The sequence below is a fragment of the Malurus melanocephalus genome, unplaced genomic scaffold (genome assembly GCF_030028575.1).
Source record: "Malurus melanocephalus ecotype Western Australia unplaced genomic scaffold, MMel_1.1 scaffold_240, whole genome shotgun sequence".
Taxonomy (NCBI): Eukaryota; Metazoa; Chordata; class Aves; order Passeriformes; family Maluridae; genus Malurus; species Malurus melanocephalus.
The window spans coordinates 19,987-32,959 of NW_026623472.1; the positions used below are offsets into that span (position 1 = coordinate 19,987).

The following is a 12,973-nucleotide window of genomic DNA, read 5'->3' on the forward strand; positions in this document are numbered from 1 at the left end:
AGAATAGCAAGCAAGTGACATTGAAGGAAAAAAAGCAATTTATTCTGATGTATACTGCTAYAGTTTCAAAGMCTATCCTTTCTGTTTTRCCCACATATGAAGTTTAAAACAGGRGGTTAAGAGTGAAGTTCAAAAAAAACCCTGCCAAGCTATARCAACTGACTTGTTCAAAATCGYAAGAATTACTTAAAAAAAAAAAAAGAAAAAGCTTCCAAAAGCCTTTTGCACGCACCTGACTCTGCCCTCACCAAGTCAACAGCACTCTTACCCAAACAGTTTGACAAAAGCAGAGGTCAGGGCACACCAGATGATGTTGAGAGCACCACTGACAGCATGTGGAGCTCCCTACRTGTCCCTACAGGCAGAGCTTTGAGACAAGAACAATGGATGGATTCTCAGCACACCAACAGCTGTATCGATGGCAGAAGCAACACTTGTTGCATGAGATCAACTGTGCAGAAAGCTGACACAAACACCTTCTATTACAGACATGGGTTTTTTTTTTCCCTCCAAAACAGAGGAAGGATTTCTCATTATGGAGAAAGTCTGTTTTGCATGCAGACAAAACATTTCTTATATGAAGTAAACTCCTTTTTGAAAAACAAATAAAATTCAGCTTTAGATTTAAAATACTTTTGGGCCACTCAATGGTTAGGTTGTAATGCCTRCATTCCTTATGCACTGTGGGAGATCTGAACAGCAGTCTCTGGCCATGAAGAACAACTGKTTTTAGGGATGTTTAGCAGCATAGAAACAGAGTATTTTCAGGTTTTTTTAACCAAAACTTGTTTTTCAGTGAAAGACGTTAACACAAAAAAAAGTTGGGTGTAAATAAAGTGAAATAAAGAGGATGCAGGAGCAGGGAAAATCACTTCCAAGACTGTTCAAGTTCAGTATTAGCTGTAGTACCTATCCTACAGTCAGATGCCTCGATCTGTAGGTTACTTACCTTCACAGCTCTTTTTATCAGCTGTCAGCTCATAGCCAGGCTCACAGGTGCATTTGTAACTGCCCAGAGTGTTCTCACAGTGCTGCTCACACCCACCATTGTCCGGCAGAGAACATTCATCCATCTCTGTCAGGAGGAAACCAGAGCAAGTCACACTTTCCTGACCACCCAAATGCCCTGATATTCCTCATGCAACCCTTCTGGACAGAAGGAACAGGRCACTGACTGCTCATGTGGAGCATGGGCACTGCAGCAAAGCTCACCAGTGCTAAACACTCCTAACACCAGAACCATAAAGGACTACCATTACTGCTACTAGCCAGCTGTGCTTTTTCTAGACATGAACAGGAAAACAGTCTCTTGTAAAGACTTGCTTGCCTTTTCTTCTCATATGCCTTTTTTTCTCTTTTTCTTTCCCTTGTTTTTTTTTTTGGGAGGGTTTTTTGTTTGTTTGTTTTGTTTTGTTTGTTTTAAATTCCTCACACTCTTGGGTAACTTGAGCTACCAGGAACCAGCCCATTATGGAACACACGGAAATGGAGCTGAGGGAGGTCATACCCCATGGAATAGGGTGCAGCAAAGGAGCTGGGACAACACACAAGTATTCTGCCTTTTCATAGGCACATTAAATCTTGCTATCCTACACCTTGAAGCCATCTTCAATCACATCTAAACAACCTGAACTGACATTTTAATATAAAGATACCCACTGGCTTCTCACCCTGACCCCTGATTCCACATACATYCCTTAATAGATGGTTTTATTTACATGGCTGCGTTGGGTTGGCCTCAGCCGGCAGCCAAACTCCCAACTTGGCTGTTGGCTCACTCCCTGGCCCCCCACTCCTGTGGAATGAGGAAGAAAACAGAAAGAATAAGAGCAAGAAAGTTCTGGATTGAGACAGACAAAATACCCATCAATTATTGTTCTGGGCCACAGACAAAATACCCATCAATTATTGTTCTGGGCCAAACAGACTCAATTTTGGGGAATTTACCTTTATTTATTGCCAATTAATAGAAATATTTGAGTGCTGGTTTAGGTACTGGAAAACAAAAACTGAAAACCAATGTGTTTACAGAAAACACCCTTCTGCTGCCCTTTCCTTGCCCAAATTCACTTCAAGCTCCTCTCCCCATGCCTTGAACCCCTGCAAGTTACACTCAGCCCCTTCAGCAAAGCTAAGGTGTGCAAAGGCAGGATGGAGGGGGAGCACAGGCAGTCAGTACATGATCCTACTGCTACTTCTCATTCTTCCCCCCTACTCCAGCTAGGTGAACTAACGCTTCAACCATACACAAAATAGGCTTCAATGATATAAACAATTTCTAATCAAAATGAAGATAACTAACAAGAATAATCCTGGAGATATCCCATGAGGTATACCTGACTGGGTGGACATGAGGCAGTTACTCTCCGTATCTTCCTGGCATTGCATCTTGAGTGTGCCCAGTACCTTACCCTCTCYAAGCTGATTGCAGGTTTATTTTCTCTGAAAAACTAGACCTTACCACTGCATGTTCTCTCTCAAAAAACACAGAATTCAATTCCCTCCTTAACTCTGATTTTTTTAGGCTAAGTTATTTTCWTTCAGTGCTGTAAGACATTTAATTGAAGCATTATTCCTTTCATAATTCATTAAGGCAAAGCTTATCCATTGCTCAATCAGCTATGGCTGGCAGTCTGAAGAGTGCCTGCAGAGCCATCTAATTTGTTCCCTTTGTTCATCGAGTGTCTGGTAGTCATAATCCTGCTGGATATGGAGGGAGAGGCTGCAGATAAGATCCCAGCTTGAAACTCCCCATGTAGCCTGCAAGTGTGTCTACCCAGCTTTTGCACACACACATCAGCTCTGCCCACAGTGCAAACTGGCTAGGAATTGTGCCGCTATGACAACTGTGATACTTGGTCTAAGCAAAAACACTTTGCTCATCAGCTGAATTTACTGGCATGAATGTAAAAACACCCCAGCCATCCACAAGCTACATGGCTTCTTGTTCAAACATGAGAAATCTGAGCAGACACTGAAAGATCCAGTCTGYCAGCAAAAATTCTGCAGAAAATACCTGTGTCTCTAATTGTAGCAGTGTACATGTTTACCCATTTTTACATTAACAAAAAAAAAGAAACAAATTTACTTCTGACTATCTGTACCACAAAGAAAGCACCCCAGGTTCAGGTGTATAACTTTCTTCCCCTGCACACTTGTMGGTGAACCTCAGATTTTAGATAATGACTTGATGTGCCTCYATSTAGTGCTAATCTCTGAAAGACATGWCTGCTGCAGTCAGCCTGCACTATTCACTCCTGAAAGGAGCCACAATGTCTTTAGGAAGAAGTATTCTYSRTGCCTTTATGGAACCTGAGAAATTTAAACAAGGAAGTCTAGKTACTGTGAGAGTTGCCCAGGGACCAAAATTAAACATCACAGTATTAGCCAGTGATCTTGCAATCATCCTTTGTCACAGTCCATTAAGACCTCTCAAATTTACAGGCCAATATAATCTGTGAATTATTTAACTTTTTTTTTTTTTTTTTGTGCATGAGTGCATGGTTTAAGAATTATGGATTATAAATTAAGAAATTTTATAGTTTGAATAATGAACAAGTGAATTCATGGGATAGACTAGCCTGAGCAAAGGGGATTAAGCCCTGACATGTTTGCTTGTTTGTTTGAAGTCTTAAGTTCATGAAATAAGGTTTAATTCACAGCATACATTTTCCCGAAAATTTGAGAAATCTAAATGGACCATGACATACTTAACACGAGACAAAAGTTAAGGTAGAAATAAATAAAAGACTTATGCAATCCAAATATTGGCATTGCGACTATTATTTCTGCACAATTGTCACTGAAGCTAAAACAAAATGACTGTCTGCCCCCCAGCAGCTCCACAGGTATTTTCCCAAGCAGCTCGGTATCTGACTCTTGCCTCTATCAAGTCACCAGTYGCCAGGACCATGCCTAGGGTCCAGCTCTTAGAAAAAAATTAAAGAATCTTTATCTTACTCACACTTACTGAAGAGAATCTCGGTTTAGGAACACATTTGCCTCCTAAAGGACTTTTTTTTTTTTTCTGGGACTCTACTTGCATTCACATTTACCATCTCTCCAGAGGTTTCTTTTGGAATACAAACAAATCTAACAGCTCTTAAGCTCAATGAATGATAGAATGACAATTGGTCATTTGTGGATGGCAGTAGCTTAAGGGATGAATTATCCCAGCTTTCACTGTGACAGGTACTACATTACATACCTTTAAAGAAATTTGCTGCAAAGCCTGCTTTATTGATGGTCGCATCAGATGCAAACTTCATCCACACTTTGTTTGAACTGGATTTGATGTCTTCTGGCTTCTCGTAGCCACAGAAGTGGCCGATCAGCGGGCTCTGCTCAGTGAGGCCATCTCGGATCTCCAGGTAGTCGTAAGAGCACGCGTCGTGCCATTCAATCTGCAATGGGAAAAGTGTGTGCCTGTACCTCACAGTGAGAATTCTTCCAGCCAGCCTAGTGACACAGTCTGGCCACAGACCAGCTCCCCAAACAACTGGCTAYAGCTGAGTACTTGCTGTGGCTGCCGCTGGGCTCTCCTGCAGTTMAAATTGCACACAAGAAGCCCAGGCACATCTCAGTTCTGACACTACTTCATGGCTATCCCTGTGGTGAAAGCTGCTCCCTGGCTATCTAAAAAATGCTTTTGCATGAGAATCTGTAAGAAACAGAGTGGAACAGCTACAAACAAARAGGTTCAAGGAACAGCTGTGAGCAGGTAGCAGTGTCAGCCCTTTACAGGACAAGCATGGTTAGGGTACACAAGCCACAGGAACTAGTGGGATAGATGGGATTTATGCACCAGCCGAGGTCCTGTCCACTCCTTAACACCAGTAATCAGAGACAGATCACTGGAATGTAGCTAAGAGTGTAAGACATCCTATAAATAGCAGAAGAAAAATTTTTGTGAGCTCTTCAAAGCCTGTCTACCATCTGGGAACACTATGTTTCTTTGGGGAGTCACATCTGGCAATCTGACAAGTCCCAGTGACACCAACAAGTGTTTTTTTGCCTGGACTGTGACCATTTACTTCCACTTGACCAGAGTGAAAATTCAAGTGCTCACGAGTCCCTATTTAATACTATCAACCCTTTTGAGTCCCTTCTTACCCTTTTTGTCTAGAGTAACRGTTTTTGAAAACTCAGCATATTTTAAACTTGGCTTCAAAATCTCTGAGCAAATGCCTGGTAAGGATAAATAATACTTTGAAATAGTGAAAACATTATTRTTGTTGTTACTGTTGTTATTGTTGTTGTTTATACCACTTCCTTCTTCATTTTAAAGGGTCTACAGAGGCAAAATAGTATCTTTAAAATAATATACAATGACATATCTCACCTCAAAGGCTTGGAATGTGATTCCTATGTGAAAACCCTCAGAAACGGTGATTTTCCAGATGCACTCTTTGGAAGGTCTGTAATCATCTGGGTAATTGGGAGATTGGATCTGGCCRGCATCTTTGTGTATTTCTCCACCGCAAATAGCTTCATARAAAAGAAACAGCAAAACCATGAGAWTGCAGGTTTCTGTGTAGGTAAAACCTGCTCCACACAGAAACCTTTCTCGTCAAATTTTTGTCAGTATCACTTGCTATGCAAAGGCAACTCACAARTCAAGAAAGTTTTTACAAATCTAACATTTTGTCTTAATAACAGTGTCTCCTGTCTTCTGTGMTAATGTCCTCAGACGGTGCGCTCACTGGGACAGAGAATTGTTATAAATTTATCTTATTCATAGTCCAGCTCACCTTCACATCTGCTTGAAACCTGCTACCAGCACTAAGAACCAAGAAGAGTTGGGATGGGGGGAAAAAAGTTGCAAATCTAATCCAGCCACACGATGGCAATATTGACAAGCACGAGTTGAGCTGTTCRCCACCAGACCATCAGGCTGACTGCTGTGCCAGAAAAACTAAGTTTCAGCGCCAATTAAGAGTAAGTTTACATTCTAAAATAGAAGATTGAATAAAAATCCAGTCTAATACAAAACTAGTAAAGATCTTGAAGACAACAGCAGTTCAGCAAAACTGTCTGCAGAACTATGTAAGGAATGAAATATGATCACAGCCTAAAATCTGTGTTACCCCATAATGCATGACACACATATCTACGAAACACATTAATGTTTTGGCTGTGCTTAAAGTCAAGGAAACAAAAAGTGCTGGCAGAAAGTACAAGAGAGATGGTACTGCAATGACACCTGACAGATRTCAACCATCCTTGCCCTTGGCTTCTCCCCACAAGGTATTGCTTTAGCAATTCAGGTATGGTCTCTCTGTAGCATCCTGCAAATTGCTTGCATTGGGTAACACTGGTTTTGCATTGTAAGCTGCTCCTGTATCCGAGTTAAAAGCACTGTTTCATTAGTACACTGTTAACCTCTTTCTTACAGAATCAGTGCTAAAGCACCACCAAAAAGTTACATCCAAAAATTCAGCGGCAGAGCACAATTTAGGTTGCAATCGGAGTTCATATATTCAGAGCTACAAGTGGTGCCTGAGAAAACCTCTGAAGGACCTGTTAAAGAACTGTTTTCCCCACCTAACAGAAAGAGGACTACAAGAGCAGAGAACTGACTTTTTTTTTCTTTTTAGAGACATGTAACAGACCGCTAACAAATATTTTCTCTATTCATTGCAGAAGTTCACACTGACCTGCAGCTGAGCATCAACTATACTTGGAAGAGCYTTACTGCAAAATGAAAAGAACATCTGCTGGTAGAGCCTGAGAAGACAATAATGATGGCAAATTCGGGGCTCTCAGCAGTGCTATAGGGCAAAACCACCAACATCTTTCCATCTTCAATCTCATGAAAGAAAGGGAACAGAATGACTGAACTGAGARGACATGTTCACTACATTAACTGTCATTTATTATTGAGTAATTCTACCATCATGTGGCTACATGCTTCTGCCTCTTTCCTCCCATCTTCTGAAAACTTTAGGGCCAAGACTTGGAGGAATCCAAATCCAAAAACCAGTGCCCACCCACAGTTTCCAGGAAAGTTCAGAAGAATGAGCATTCACATGCACTGTCACTACAGCAGAAGACAGAGAAGCAGTGCTAAATGTGAGGGGGGATTCAAAAGAAAAAGAGGAACTAATGGCAAAAGAGAAAGGTTTTGGACAAACATGGATAAAAAAATTAAACACTTATAAGCAATCCCTCCTGGAAATAAAAACTACCTGAGCAAGCCACTTGAAAAAGGACAAAAGAAAGAAGCCATTATCAGAGCTTGCTTTAGAGGGAAATAAGGGTTAAAGAAGATTTTTTTTTCTGGAAAATCTCCTATTTCAGCAAATAAATTATGGCGAGAAATGTAGATACTACCTGCTGTTCTGACAAGAGGAGGCTGAGATAAGAAAGGAACTGTGCAGTAGGTCATCGCTGTCTGGTTTACACCAGTCATACTCTGTGCTTGCTCTCAGGCACAGCCATGGATTTCATAGCCTTCCAATGGGAAGTTTTTGAAGGAAAGGGTTACATAAAAAGCCAGTCTTAAAGAGGCAGGAAAAACAAATTTGGAGTTTGTTCAACCACTAGATGCACACTCTAYGTTCACTTGCTCTATTCAAAAGTTAAATGACGAAACTATTGCTCATATTTAYCAAACCTTTAGGGATCATTTATTAATCAACAGGAAATATGGGAAATTGTCAAGGGAAGAGAAAGTAACTTTGCAAAGTGACCTTGGAATGCAGCCTATGCATTTTTTTTTCTTCCAGTACCATTTAGCAATGTGAAGGATGATGCCATACGCACTATTTTGATCACTTCCAATTCCAAAAATAACAGGAGTGTTACAAACCACATGGTCCAGGCAACAGCTGCTTTTCAGGAGAGATGTTAAAKAAAACCAAACCAAACATCAGGCAAGCTACCTCTGTCTCTGGGGCAACAATTCCTGCAGAAACCAGATATTTCTCCTGTGAAACAGATTTGTTAGCCCCAAACTRCTGTGAAATCCTCATATGCTTTATTTGCACTTCCCCAATAGTCCCATGTTTGCTTCACTTCCCTCTGTTAGTATCATTACTCATGAGTTTATGGGACTCTTGGGCACTGGGCTTCCAGAATTATGCTTGTTCCTGTGGCTGAAGAAGGAAGATGATGCAATGTCAGTACCAACACAGTCAACATCAATACTGTTGACAACACTGGTATTTCTAAAAAAAAATTACTGCTGCCCAGAAAACAATGAAGGCCTTTAACACATTTTAGGATCATTATTGCAAAAAAAAGTAAGCATATACAGAATGGAAGTTACTGCTTTTTAGTGACTGTGATAGTATTGCTTCTCATCTGAAGAGGTTTCATCTTATCAGTGCCCTGCAAGATTCTAAAGTACCTGACCTGTAGAAGATCTGACATGGTAATTTCCAATCTTCTGTAAGTAAAACACACAAGGAAGAAACAAAAGAACAATCTTTGCATTTGAGAAAAAAACCAACCGAATAAACAAAACCAAGCCAAGACAATCTGTATTAAGTGATATAAAATGTACAATCCCAAACAGAACTTTGTCTATTAAAATGAAAGAAACTCTTGCTCTGCACACTGCTGTTTGCAGGGTCTGATTAGAGCAAACAGAACCTGGCCTAAGCATAGAAGTTATTGCTTTGTGTTGCTGTCTTGTTGTGCCCCCCAAAATGTGATGATCTATSACATGCCTTGTCTACTGAAACAAGCCACAAAATCTGCCAATTCCTATAAAAACAAGAGCATGGCTGYATGTAACCACACAGTGCAGCAGAAGTCCTGTTGATCCCATAAAACCCCTGCATCCTGTTCTGTCTGCTCTGTMCAAGGTGACAGACTTCTCACTAAGGGCTGTACCTTCATAGACCACAAAGAAGCCTTTGCCCAGGATGTTACTGCTGCTCCGGAACTCRATCCACAGCCTGCTGTCCGTGGAGATTACTGGTTCAGGAATCTTGTCACCACAAAATCTACCTAGAAGGCAGGAAAGAGACAATAAAGATATCTATGATATCCTGAGGGACAGCACAGCATAGCAGGCACCTGTGACTCTGGGAAGCAATGAGTCTTTTGTTAAATGAGTGTGCTTGTGTGAAACACCCTTTTACTCCCATAATTTGTGCATCAATTAATATTTCTTTTAATTATTAAGTGAATTAATGCTCTCTTCAGCTGGAAGCAAAATCCAGTACTTACTGAGGAAGCTTTTATTGCCCTGATAAATTCAAAAGGGCTCTTGTTCTGATCACATAATTGGGCAAATGAGCAGCCATGGTGGGGAGTATCCTCTGTCCTTCTAGAGATGTGGCATTAGAGAAATGTCCTTCACACCTGCTAAGCCCTGACAACTCCCTCAGCACCTTGCACCCAGGAGCAAATAGTGCAAGMCAAACCAAGTGCAGGACATGGCCATGCTGATGAGAAGAAAAAACCTTATCTCATTCTCTGCTCAACAAATCCCAGTTAARCTTCTGCTGTCATTTAATTTCTTTCAAGAGAAAGAGACCAGGAGCCATTTTGCTCCATGATTCCCCCAGCTTTGAGCTCTCTGGCATGCACCAGCACWGGTAAACTCCCGAATTCTGCCAGTAAGGATGAATCCTGAAATGGAACAGCTGCAGATGGCATCTGCAGCCCAAACARCCTCAACAAYCCTAATTTGGTGCTCTTYTACCTATTGARGCCAGAAGCTCSTCAYAGAAACAGAGCAGCACCAAGTATGMACYRACAGTCAGGGACTTGCACTTGGGTCAGGAGCTTSCAGAGAGCAAAAGAGGTTTTTCACTTCAGCTGGGCTATACACRGAATTCAACTTGGTCATGGCACCCTGTCCAGCTGAATCCCAGTTGGAATTTGACAGAGGCAGAAAGCAGTTCTTCAGGTTGAATTCAGGCAGGACAGTGGTGACAAGGATCCTGGCCTTCCAACRCCATGCAAAGGCATTGTTGAACAACTTTAAGTGGATAAAAACCTGGTTAATGCCTTACCTTTAAGACAACATCTTATTTCCCATTAACTGGCTGGAAATGGCAATTTCACTACAAATGTTTTTCTCTTGCAGAGTCACTCATCCAAATATTATCTTGGACCAAGCTTTACTCAGCTGTTGTTGTGCCCCCAACCTGCCCARTGCTGTTGGGGCAGTGAGACAGCCCTGCAGCATATCAATAGCATCTCCCACCTCCACTCCCAAAGGCCATGCTAAAAACAGCATCAGCTCTGCAAARCTCCTTCCTCTAGGGTCACCGAGCAACTTCCTCCTGGATTTAGACTTGGAGTTTAACAAGGGTGTCAAGAAGAGGAAACACAGATGAGGAAAGAGAATGAGCAAGCTCCTCAGAGCGTGATAAAGGGCCCATTCATAAAAAGTTATACACCATTTAAAGGCTGTTTTTTCACACACTTCCCTGGGAAAATATGCAGCACACATGTATTTTTTCTCTCCACAAGAAGCCCATGCTTTCACAATTCACACTAATCCCCCTCCCCACCCCCTGCTGAATTGCCGTCTGTCTGCCTCTTCCGACCTAATTTCATGGGCTCAGCCCCATGTGGGAGCCATGGCCACTCATGTAGCTTCTCCTTCCAGATGGAAACACTCCCAAGTCCACCTGCATTAGGGGGACAGGGAGGTGCTTGGCTTCTGAAGTACCTTTAAATTACTCAGCAGAAGAAAAAAAATGAGGAGCTAAGTTGCAGCTGCTGGAGCAGTGTTACCTGATGCATGTGCAGCAGAGAATAGCAAYAAATGCTGCCAACCCCAAAATAGGCAGGAAACAGTAAAACTGGCTGCCAGCTGTGSTGAGAGGTAGGCCCACTGGAACCTGGGAAGCAGCACGGCTTCAGCCTCAGCACTTCACCTGGTATCAGGGCTGGGATGTCCAGTGGGGACAAGGAGAGCACCCAAACCTCCCTAAACGCTCTGACCCAATGCTGAGAAGCCCAGTCCTGTGCTGCAGCATGGGGTGCAACCCGTCTAACACCGCTGGGGATGCTGCACACCCTGATCACTTCTTGCCTTTCAGGCAGAAGGGGCTGTTTGCAGTGCCACATTTTACATTTTTGGGACACCGAGCTTAGGGGCTAAGGTCAGGATCAAAGGCAGTGGCAAAGCAGGTGGGATTCCTGAACCACTCAGGGTGACAGAAGACTTGCAGTTATGATAGCAGGAGGCAGAGAAACAGGGAGGATACAGAGGAGCTGTACTTCCTACAGATCTCTGGAAGCAAGAGCAGAATGGAGCCCTTGCACAATTTGACATGGTAGGCATGGTCTAGCAAGTTCCCTGCTAGGACTACAGAGGTTTAAAGTACAGAGTTACTCTCTATTTGTAAACACAAACACATGAGAAATAACAGCAGGAGTCTGGGTCAGGAGCTGTGCAGCTGCTTCATTCTGACTGCCTGACAGTTCTACCCTGGACTTAGGAAAGAGCAATAATAAAACTCCAGAGACCACACATTTTAAGTCCCAGCCAGGGCCCTGGCTCACTTCCCTCCCTGCCTCATTTCTCAGGCTGAAAAAGGAAGGAATAAAGCCTTTGCGACCAAAGGGCTTGGATCATGGATCATTTGGARTGAATACAGCACACCGACATCTCTGGATGGAGACACTAACGGATGGCCAGTGCACTGGCTGCACCTAGGCTCCTTCCAAGCAAAGCAAAGTTTGTTTCTGTTTGTTTTCCCCACCCACTCTCCAAAGCCTCAAGAAGAATACACAAATGCAATTAAAATTAAATGGTTACTCACCCAATAACGGAGCCTTCCTCCAGTAGCCATCACGCACCTCCACATAATCATACCAGCAAAGGCGACTTTTAAATAGGTCCATTGATGTGAAATTTAACATAATCTGAAAGGAGAGAGTCCACATGTCTCTTTGGGTAGGGAGTTACTTTAAAGAGAAGACCCTACAGATTGTTTAATTTTTGCAACAATGCTGCCCAAGTGAGTATGAAGGCAAAGACAGTTGGTGGGATTTCTACACCACCTCTTGTCAAAAAAGGAAGGCTTCTCAAGGTATTTTAATGGAATCATGACACTATGTGACAGCAGACAGCCCTTTAATATGAACTCTGACTCAAATTCAATACTCCCCAGTTACTAATATGTTACTTTAAAAAAAGACCAGTTTGGATTTTTAAAATTAAAACCCAAATATCTGGTTTTGAGTAATAGAGAAAGACATTGTCACAAACCACACACGTCTGGGGTCCATACCTGCAAATAAATGATACTTSTAAGAAATATCTAATTTTGCTAATTAGGTTCCCAATTCTGACCATCAGACTCCCACCATCACCATGATGCAATTGTATTCAGTGGCTTTACCAAACAGAGCTTGGCAATGAAACGTTATTATTTTGGTCTCCTTCCTCTGTAAGACGGATCACAGCCYTTGGTCTGGGAGGTCACCTACAGAGGTCACCGTTGGGGTGTACTCATTTTTTTCTTGCAAGATTTGGCCCATATATTAATTTACATCCATAATCTGAACATAGCCACAGAAATGTTCTCCCCCAAAGTCCTGGTTCGGTGTGCAGTCTGTAATGATGTCACTCATTTTTTTCAAATTTTTGCAGTATTCTGACTTGGGGCAGCAAAAGGATATTCATCTGTTACTATGCAGATGAATGCTGTAAGCCCAATATCTGTTCTCAGCTAACACTTCAGTGCTACAATTTGTACCAATCAYTGCATTGGATTAAACAGGTTAATTGAAGTGTTTAATCTGAAATCAATTCATTATTTCCTTTTTTAACATTAGCGGTTCAGCATTTAGATGCTGGGTCCTTCACAACTCTGAGGAGGCTGAGAAGCAAAGGGAGAGTTTAGAGTAAGATTGGCACCACAAAACTCAGCATCACGGTTTTCAAACCTGCACAGCTCTCGGCCCTCTTTCCCCAGCRATGCTCTCCCTGCATCTGATGGCAGGAGCTCAGCATGGCATGGGACTGGGCTTGCAGGTGACAGAACCAGGTCCTGGAGCC

The 12,973-nt window shown here is 42.3% G+C and overlaps 1 protein-coding gene across 2 annotated transcripts in view; it reads right to left on the bottom strand.

The window, feature by feature from the left end:
* TLL2 (tolloid like 2) overlaps positions 1–12,973 on the bottom strand; it is an 80,650-nt gene that overhangs the window by 10,163 nt on the left and 57,514 nt on the right. For both annotated transcript variants that reach the window (XM_057375162.1, XM_057375163.1), the window contains 5 exons: positions 11,733–11,835; positions 8,839–8,955; positions 5,342–5,487; positions 4,208–4,403; positions 950–1,075 (listed from right to left, as the gene is read on the bottom strand). In XM_057375162.1, coding sequence (XP_057231145.1) covers positions 950–1,075; positions 4,208–4,403; positions 5,342–5,487; positions 8,839–8,955; positions 11,733–11,835 — 688 coding nt within the window. The remainder of the gene's footprint in view (positions 1–949; positions 1,076–4,207; positions 4,404–5,341; positions 5,488–8,838; positions 8,956–11,732; positions 11,836–12,973) is intronic.